We start from the raw sequence: 9,609 nt of genomic DNA, 5'->3' as shown, positions 1-9,609 counted from the left end.
TGGTTTATGCAATGTCTGTCCCAGACCCCTTCCTGGTTTGAGTTAAATCACAGTCCCCCAGCATCCCAGCATGTTCTCTGCTCCACAGCAGAGCTGGCCCCGCACTTCTGCTGTCTGGCTGGAGCTCTGGCAGAGACTACAGGCATCTACCTGGCTTCCCCCTGCTCAAGCAGGGATTCCCCCCTCCCCTCTGCCTTACACAGGCACCTCTCAGAATTAGCTAGCATACCACATGCTAGCTATGGTCTGTGCTGTGGGAAAGTGGAAGAGGCAAACAGAACAGTGTTGGCTTAGGGCTTGTTGGAGCTAATCAACAGGTAGCTGGTACTGTCCCTCCATTCCTTCCTTGGAAAAAGGTGGTAAAGAGGAGCTTGAACTAATGAGAAAGGTTGTTGTTTTGTTTGATGTGGTAATTAATACTAACAACTCCCCGTGTAATTCCCTGCTGTGCAACTCAGTGCTGTTATCAATAGCAATGGGGGGAAGGGGAACAGCTCCCTAATCTGAGCATCCTGCTGGGGCCAGGCCATGCCCCACCTGATCTTAGCACTGTAGAAGGGAAGGGAGGGCTGCTCTAGCACCCTGCCCCACCTCCCCTGACTTCTAGCCTGAGCCACTGCAGGCACGTGCTTGCATTTCTTCAGTCCAGAGGGGATGCTTGTATACTTAGAAACCAATTTAGCCTAGCCAGGTTAGACTAACCTGCAAAGATTAAATCAAATCAGGCTCAGGCTTTTTGAGTGTCTGTCCCTAGCCCTAGAGTTCTAGCCCTGGTTATGTATTCCACCGTTATTCCAAAGAATTGGAGAATGTGAGCTAATAAAATTTTGGAAAGCATAGTAAACCTTTTGCTTTATGATTCAGAGATGAAAAGGACCCCTGATTATCCCATACATGCCTACTGTACAGCATGAACCTCTGAACACTATCAAAGGCAGGATACCAAAGTAGGTGGTCTGATTCACTATGACAGTTTCTATGTTCCTCTGAAATCTGGTCAGAAATCAAGTGTGGGACTAAAAAGAAAGAGGATAAATCAGAGACTTGCTTTTAGTATCTAATATTTCACAACCTATAGTGCCTAAAACACATGTCTTAAGGCATAATAAACCCAGCCTTTAAATGGCATAAGATATTTCTACACCTTTTGGTACACCAGATGCTAGGTTTCAAAACTGTCAGTGGTCTCTTGATTTACCACTGCTTCTATATCACTAGTCAAAGGCTGACTAAGGAAAAATCAAGACTGGGGACTGCAGTAAATGTCCATTTCCTGGTTTGAGGTTCATAGTGGGACTGATGCAGGGAAGCCTGCATTACTGTTACCCCACGTATTCGTTATATTGATGTATAGAGGGCATCAGTTTTCAGGCAGACAGTTTAACTAATAGGACAGCATGCAACAGAAGTCTTCAACTCTGAATCAAGCTCTCTTCAGAAATGTCTGAACTTGTGCTTTTTGCTTGTGCATGCTGTACAGTAAAGATTAGCTGAAAGAAGTCTAGAAGGCTTGTGACTTTTACACACCTGTAGCAATCCTCACTTTTATTTATATATCAAAACTTTTGCCTACCTGCCATCTTAGATTCACTTAATAGGAAATGTTTGTTAATCAAAAGTCTAAACCAGGGATGTCAAACATATTCCCCCCAGAGCTGTTCCATGTGGCCCATTGGGCTATTAGAGGACTACTAGAAGCTGGCAGCATGACTAGAGACAGCATGGCATGCTGCAGAATTTGGAGTTTCTGGGCCCTGCTGGACATGGCCATTGATGGCAGAGGGCGTGAGCAAGAGCTGTGACACAGGCAAACTCACCCTGCCATACTGGACCCCAATCTGCCAGTGCTTGGCCCTGCCATTGCCAGATCCAGCTGCCTTTGCAGCCACTGCCCCTGCAGATCCAGCTTGGGAGGAGAACCACTGTCCAGATCCAGCCTGGTGCAGGTTTGATACCACTAGTCTAAACTTTCAAAATCACTTGTGATAAAAGAATTTCAAAACTACTTCATACTTTACTACATGATGACTCAGGGGAAAAACAATCAGAAAGAAAGAAAAATAAATTGATCATCAGGCAGCCTGTCTTCTTTAAAAAAAACAGGGTGATCTGATGCCAAGTGCTGAGACAAATGCGAACATGAGGACAATATTCAGCTAAAATGACCCTGCAAAATTCCCACTACAAAACTAAGCTAAAACCCTCTCTGATTTGAGATTATTACCCTGTCCCAATATCCCTGTAAATACAACAAACAGTAAAAAAAAAAAAAAAGAAAGAAAGAAATATTAAAGGATGTATTTCCCCAGAAAGTATTTCTCAAAGTCTTATAGCACAGAAAATACTACTTTTAACACTTGGATAATTCAAAAGCTGTTTAGCAGATTTCTCGAAACTTTCAAGAATTTTTTTACCTCTGGGCTCAGACTAGGCATGAGAAATTTCACCCCAAAAGGTAATTAATTTTTTTTTTTAAGTACATAACTTATTGGAAAGATGAGGTTTAAAATGAAAAGGCCTATTTATCCATTAGTACGCCACATCAAACTTGAACAATTTAACTAAAATGCATTATTAAATTATCGTTCTTTGCAAAGATTGTACACAAATAATGTCTGAATGGATACATTCACTCACGTGTAGTGCGGTTGCCAAATATTATCGAGGAAGCTTTCTGAGTAACATGATGTAGAAGCAAAGGATATAGGAAACAAGAGACACTATACATTTATTAACAAGAATCCAACTTTACAAATGAAAGGCTCTGACATCTTCCCAGATCAAAAATCCAATTTTACAGCACTAGGAGATAAAGAATTAAATAGAGTATAGATAACATCTAAACTGGTATTAAAAGGTTAGCAGTGCTTAAAATTGATTAGTCACCAAGAACAGACAGCCTACATCCCAGACTGTTTTAAGAATATTGGCCAGATATTGCAGAAGCTTGAGCTGTCACTTCTACAAACTCAGTTCAGGAGAGAGCCCTGCAGACTGCAAGGTGATCAGCACAATTCTACCACAGGCCAGAAGGTCCAAACTACTGCACTACATTTACATTAATACCAATTGAAGAAAAATGAGTAAAACACTTTAAAAACTTTTAGCAGATCAAATGTAGGAACAGCAGAGGAGGAACGCTGCTCTGAAGGCAAAATGAAGGGTACAGAAAGCAATATTTGAATGCTAAAGAAGTCTACTCTGTTTGTAGGATTAATAAAAACAATAAACAATAGAGTCAGGAAGGATTAAAGATTATTTCAACACTTAGGCCAATACAGTGGACGTAAATTGTAGTTCAATGCAGGTACAGCAAATGTACTATAATGAAATATGGCTGTAATTCTTTTCATGGTGAATTGTTGCAAAAATCATGGATCTGCCGTGGTGAAAACTGTCAAAAATTTATAAATCATAGGGAAAAATGTAAGGGTGAAGTTACATGTTAACTTACCATACTAAATCTGCTGAATGTTATGTGGTGGTAAAGTTAGAATGTGCTGTGAGCTGCTTTACATTAAGGCTATGTACTGACATCAGGGGTGGTTATATCGATTCCAAATTGCTGCCTGATATCAGGTAAGTTGGGACAGAAGACCTAGCAGTGGGGTATCTGGGGTCCACCAGGGGATGGGAAGGCATGTGCAACCCGTGGGTGGTGTGGAGGGGCACATGCAACCCATGGGTGAGGTAGGGGGTCAGGTATGACCCACAGGTGGAGTGGGGGAGGGGCAGGCGTGACTCACGGATGGGATCAGGGGAAGGCATGATCTGTGGGATGTTGCCAGGGTCTGGAAGTGTCTGATAGGATCAGGGTGCTTGCAGGAGCTTCAGGGCAGCTTGGGGGAAATCACAGGCTATTTTGCACCCCCCAATGACCCTGGTGAACCTACACCCCTGTTCATCCTCCCACTGTTATCATCCCCCCATACTTGTTCAGCTCTGGCAGTGGTGAACACTGATAAAAGCAGCTTGCAGAAATGGGAGGGGGGAAGGGGAGCAAGGGACCAGGGACCAAAAAACAGCCCAGTGCAGAAGGGGACATGAAAAGTACAGCCCCAGGGCTGAGGCCAGTGACTGGGTTTTCCCAGCCCCAAGGATGCACAGGGAAAGTGTATAAAAGTTCCATGCACTGGTTTGACCTAAATCAAGTAAGTTTTATACTACATCAATCCAAGTTTATCTTAAACCAGGTTCTGCACTTTCTAGACCATTTGTATGCATGGAACTTCAGTTACAGGTTTAGATTGATTTCTGGGCACTGAGACTGGGTCTGTAAGTGTAAGGTCAGCACTGGGACGAGCTTAATTTAAATTGGGTGGTCATTCTGAACCCAATTTAACCTCCCCAAATGTCTGTATTTTGCCTAAATTTTCAAAAAAGCGCTCTTGCCTACACAACTCTCACTTGCCACTAGAGGGCTGGTGAGCAGGGGCATAGCTAAGTGTTAGACACCTGCTCTGGGTTGGGGAGGGCTGGGAGGACTGCAAATTGCTTGTTTGATCTCCGTGGAGCAAAGTAAAGTTACACTAACTTGAGCATGGGCCAAAGTTAACCCTTGCCTGAAGTGGCATAAGTTTGAGATGCTTAGAGGACACTTAGCACAAGTTAACAAGCTTTAACCTGCAGACGCTCACATTTTAAGTGCCCTTAGTACAGTCAAAAATAACATGCGACTTCACCCTAAAATGCCAAAGCATGAATTTACCAGAGGATGTACATAATACAATGTTTTATACAGTGAAAAGCAAAGTGGATGAGAAAAGGGAACTGTTCTATTCCTAAACAGAAATAAGGAAATGTTCCTCTTAAGTCATAAATATTTTTTTACTTATTTCACATTTACTCAATAGTTAAGAAGGCAAACAGAATAACAATCAGGGTGATAGTGAAATCTCTGGGATCCTCCAACAAAGGAATTATACAAATTTCTGCCTGTGAAATATCTTTGCCTTAGTGATTCACTGACTGCAGATGAGAAGCTGAGGGCAGAATTTGCACAAAAGCTGGAGCCACGGAAAGAGGGGGCACATGAATTGATGGCCTAAAGTACAACTGCAGCACTGATTAAGGGAAGCAGAAGAACATCTGCCTCTGAAGTCAAAACAAATCATTTCTAGATTTGGAGATAATTCTGTCAAAGTTTAGTAAAATAAATTTAAAGGGAATTTTAATTGTTTGTTTTGGAGGGAAGAATATGTTTGAGGCCCTGTCCTCATCTTGATGGCATTTCTTTATTAGTCTTTTGGTCTGTCTGTCATGCAGTAGCTCTAAATCATCATATCCAATTAATTCCAAAATTGCAGGATTGTTCTAGGTTCCATATAGGCAGAACCCTGAAAATCAGAAAAGTGGAAGAATGCAATTTCCATTGGCTTCAGGGAGAGGAATCTATACGATGCACCCTGTTCCTGCCTATACATTTCACAAGCATTAATTTAATATGCTGCTCTCTCAAATGCTGTACTGCTCAGACTACCGTGTAGCCCTCTGGCTTATCTACAGACCTCAGCACCAATGCAGTAAAAGGAGAAAGTGTCTGAAACAGGATAAGGTTGTATAGTGGGAATGTTGGATAGCTAATGGTGAGAACAAGGACTTGGAATCCACTCATGATCTGCACCGACTGTACTCCTGATCTGGACCAACTCACTGTCACCCTTCTGCACAAGAACTAATTCTGAGCCAGACTGTCAGCTGCCATACGCTAGCTTAATTCCATTCAGAAGGGAATGCATTTGACCAAATTTAAACTTCACAACTCCATGATGAGGCAGACCCAGACCTCTGCTGAATTATGACAGCTGGGAACCTGGCTCACCATATCTACTTCATGGGAGGGCTCTGAATCTTATTCAATGCCAGCCAGTCCAGCTCCTTGTAAAATCAATTGGGAAATGTATGTAGACTTTAGTGTGAGCAGGTTGAACCTGAAATATTTCTAATGTGCAAAGCATTCTGTGTATTATTGTTGGAAAGATTAAGGGATCCATTTCAGAGCTCTCATAAGCTGTAAATGAAATAAAGTCAAATGATATTAGCCCCTGAAAATTGATTTATGGAAGTATAAAACAGCAGAAGCATGATGGGAGGGCTTCTGTTTTACACTCAGCAAACGGTATCAGTTGACGTGGAGAGCAAGAGATTCACATTTTTTTCAGCATCTATTTTTATCTGCACTTTTCTTTTGTCAGCATAACAACAATCTTCCTCCAGTCAGGAGGTTGCAGCCAGTGCCCATGCTATTCCTTGGCAGAACCTCAAGAAAAGCTACTAGAAAAGACTATCAGCCCTTTTTTCTCAAGGACTAAATATATCCCATATGTGACCCTCCCCCAGGCCTTGACCCAGTACAGAGCCTGGAGATCGATGGTTTAGCACTCTAATTTCCCCAAAGAATTCTGGCTGTTTCACAAGGTTAAAATACAGTATGGATTATGTACATATTATACATGGAGACTAATACATAGCATGCAATATTAATCAGAGAAGCTTTGCTCCTACAGAATTTGTTCTCAGAATATACAAATACATGTCTTCAGAAAGGTTTTCAGATGTTTTATAGAAGAGCATAAAAATCCAGAGACTTGCACAGCAAACCTTTACCAAAATCTTACCCGTCACAAGCTGTTGTCCTGCTAATCCTACTGGAACCATCCCCAGGTTATTCATAGCAGTAGCCCAAGCTGTTGGATCAGTGACTGACATGTTAAGTTGCGTGGTGTCTATAGCAATACTTCCCAAACCGTCAGCAGCTGTCGGAAAAGAATCCAAATCTGAGTTTAAAAATCAACATGTTGCAAGGTTTTAAAAAAAGGAAACCTCAATGAAAGCAAAAAATGATAAGATTTTTTGTTAGTGTGATTCATGTTACTTAAGCAGATGGAAGGCAAGGATCAGCAATAAACGAAGATATTGTTCTGTTCAATTGGGCTTATCATTTAATTCTATCTAATCAGTAGCAAATACTCTGTGGAAGTAAAGACTCTGCGGGCCTTGTTCCACCTTATGCTATAAGCTGCACAAATGCTAATAGGCTTCGTGTTGTTCGGCTTAGTGGAGCAGTCACACCTTAGGATGCAAAACTATCTTTGACTGTCACTAGAGGCTGGGTGAGCTGGGGCAGAACGAGGAGCTAGGTGCAGGACTGGCTCACTGCTCCCACTGGGCAAAATGAGCGCCGCAGCCCTGGACACTTGGCAGCTGCAGTATCTCCTGCTGCTGCCCAAACTGCCTAAAAGAAGGTACCTAAAATTACAGTGTAACAAGGTCCTAGGGATAATGGTTCTCACTGTTCAACCTCTGGTATTCAGGCTAGATCAGGCCCATGGGTCTCCCCATGGGTCTGGAAATTTGGAGGTGGGGGAACAGTGGGAGCTCTCCCCCTGCTGCCAAATTCCTGGATTGCTCTCCCCCTGCTGCCAAATTCCTGGACCTGCAGGGTGCCCCACAGGCCAGATGATGTGACCCTGTGCACTAGATGCACCCACCAGTGTGCATTCTCAGGGTGGAGCTAGTGTACCACCATATCTGGTATGCAGGGTTGAGCCATGTGCAGGGTCAGGCCAGCACACAGTCAGATCTGGTGTGTAGGGTTGGGCCGGCACATGAGATCACAATTGTAGATTAAACCCTCACACTGATCCTGGCTGCCAGACAAACTACATATATGGGATCTGGCCAGCAGACTAGTCCTGCAGTACTCATTTGGCTATTGGAACCAGATAGGTTGAACACCTCTCCTCTAAGGCTTCAAAACAGACAAAGGCAGGACACATTTTTCATTAAAAACAGTTTATGACAGAAATCTTAACATTACTTAGGTACTTAGATAAGAAGAGCTCAAATCAATCTGATTTCTCTCAGTGAATTATCATTAAGTTCCCCCTGAACACAAACATCCATCAAAACTAATGCTTTCCAGGCAAACAATATTAGGTTATTAATGATATTTTTCATGAATATTGCAGAGTACAAATATTTACCTGCAGCCATTGTTTTATCAATCCTTTTGTTGCTCTTTGACTTCTTCAGCTAAGAATGTGTTAACTAATATATTAGTAACATCTTGAGACTTGATGTCATTGAATGTAGGGTCCACAAACAGTTCATTAAGTGCTGCAAGAGGGGGCAAAAAAGTCATTAAAGGTTTCTTTCAAAGCATTATCTCAAAACAACAGATCACAACTAAAATTTACATGAAGGTCCTGTACACCTACAACTGGATCTCCAGTCCCATTTTAGTTGCGCACCATTTCAACTAACCTGAATTCTTGTTGACTGAATTAACAGTGCCATGTATGAACCTGTCAGATGTATTGCCTCTGGCTGAAAAACCTTCACAAAATAGGTCTTATCAGTGCCTACACAGCCTCCTCAGTACGCAGGCATCAATTGAAAGAATACATTTAAGACTGTGTAAGAATGTTAAAAAAACTTAAAAATTAATTGATGTTGTGAGTTTTGAGGAAACAATCTCCTGTTAAATTTATCCCTAGATGAAGGAAAAAATACCGAAGAATGGTTTAAAGAATGAGCACAAACTGGGAAATGAACAGAATTGAAAAGTTATGGATAACACCTTTGTTTTGAACAAAAGTGATATCCTGAGCACACTAGTATGGAAGTGAAGGTGGAGAGTCAAGCTCCATCTGTAATGTCTTTGATGCTGTTAAGTTGCTGTCACAACATGAAGTTTTACGCAAAGGTAGCATCTTTTGTTTGTGAATCTCACTGTGTCCATGTACTGCAGATAGTAAAAATGATTTGGAAAAAAAAGCGGGTAACCCAATATGTAAGAGCTGTCATTGTATGACCCTTACAGTAAAGAAAGCATTTTTTTTTGGTTGAGATAAAACACATATCTCAGGTTATTTTAGGTCTTTTATGAACATTTCTTATGTAACCAATGGCAGTGAGTTCTTTAGAGCCTTTTCAGTCTCATGTTTGCCTGGCAAACCAGTAGCTTGAAGGGCCCAATCCAGCACTCAGTAATGTCTCCAAAAAATCGTTAGATACGTTCACTTTACCTTACTGAAAAAATCTTTACGAACAAGCTACTGAGAGGTAGGTTAGAGTCTGAACTTTCAGTTTTAACTCTGTGGTAACTGCCTCTTTGCACCCTCTGATCCCACTGAGTTACTCCACAATAAAAGTAAGATAAGGTGCCTTTCACTGGCAAAGGAAAATGTGCACACAGGCAGCTACTGCAGGGTAAGCCCATGTACCGTAAGGTCCCTTCCTTGCTTGTTCCCCACCACCAACTAGCAACTGTCAGCAATGGCTGGGTGGGGAAGAGGGAGGGATGGAGCCCCCCTGCCACGTGGCCACCCCCAACTTCCCCTGATGGGGTTTTGGGAAGAGGCAGGTCAGGCCTGTGAGACAGGGGGGCTCTATTGCCCTCCCCACCCCAGCTCCAGGCACAACAGCCAAGATGCCCACATGCGGTGGGAGAAGGGAGCCCCCCCTATCATGTATGCTCCCCCTCAGCTACCTCTGCTGGGGTTTTGTGGGGAGCCAAACTGGGCCTCCACAGTAGACCACTGAACCCAACCCAACCCAGCTACCCCCAAGATTGCAATCTGGGTAGTTGGGGGGGGGGGGGGCCCC

General features: G+C 42.6%; 1 protein-coding gene across 6 annotated transcripts in view; it reads right to left on the bottom strand.

Annotated features, from left to right (window-relative positions):
- The window catches only part of ENOX1 (ecto-NOX disulfide-thiol exchanger 1), a 653,611-nt gene that overhangs the window by 294,300 nt on the left and 349,702 nt on the right, over positions 1 to 9,609 (bottom strand). For all 6 annotated transcript variants that reach the window (XM_019524278.1, XM_019524281.1, XM_019524282.1 and 3 more), the window contains 2 exons: positions 7,986 to 8,118; positions 6,618 to 6,755 (listed from right to left, as the gene is read on the bottom strand). In XM_019524278.1, coding sequence (XP_019379823.1) covers positions 6,618 to 6,755; positions 7,986 to 7,995 — 148 coding nt within the window. In that variant the 5' untranslated portion in view covers positions 7,996 to 8,118. The remainder of the gene's footprint in view (positions 1 to 6,617; positions 6,756 to 7,985; positions 8,119 to 9,609) is intronic.

This window comes from Gavialis gangeticus, unplaced genomic scaffold, assembly GCF_001723915.1.
Source record: "Gavialis gangeticus isolate Ggan-Ray unplaced genomic scaffold, GavGan_comp1, whole genome shotgun sequence".
NCBI classification, from domain to species: domain Eukaryota; kingdom Metazoa; phylum Chordata; order Crocodylia; family Gavialidae; genus Gavialis; species Gavialis gangeticus.
This window is presented reverse-complemented; position numbering and strand designations above follow the sequence as displayed.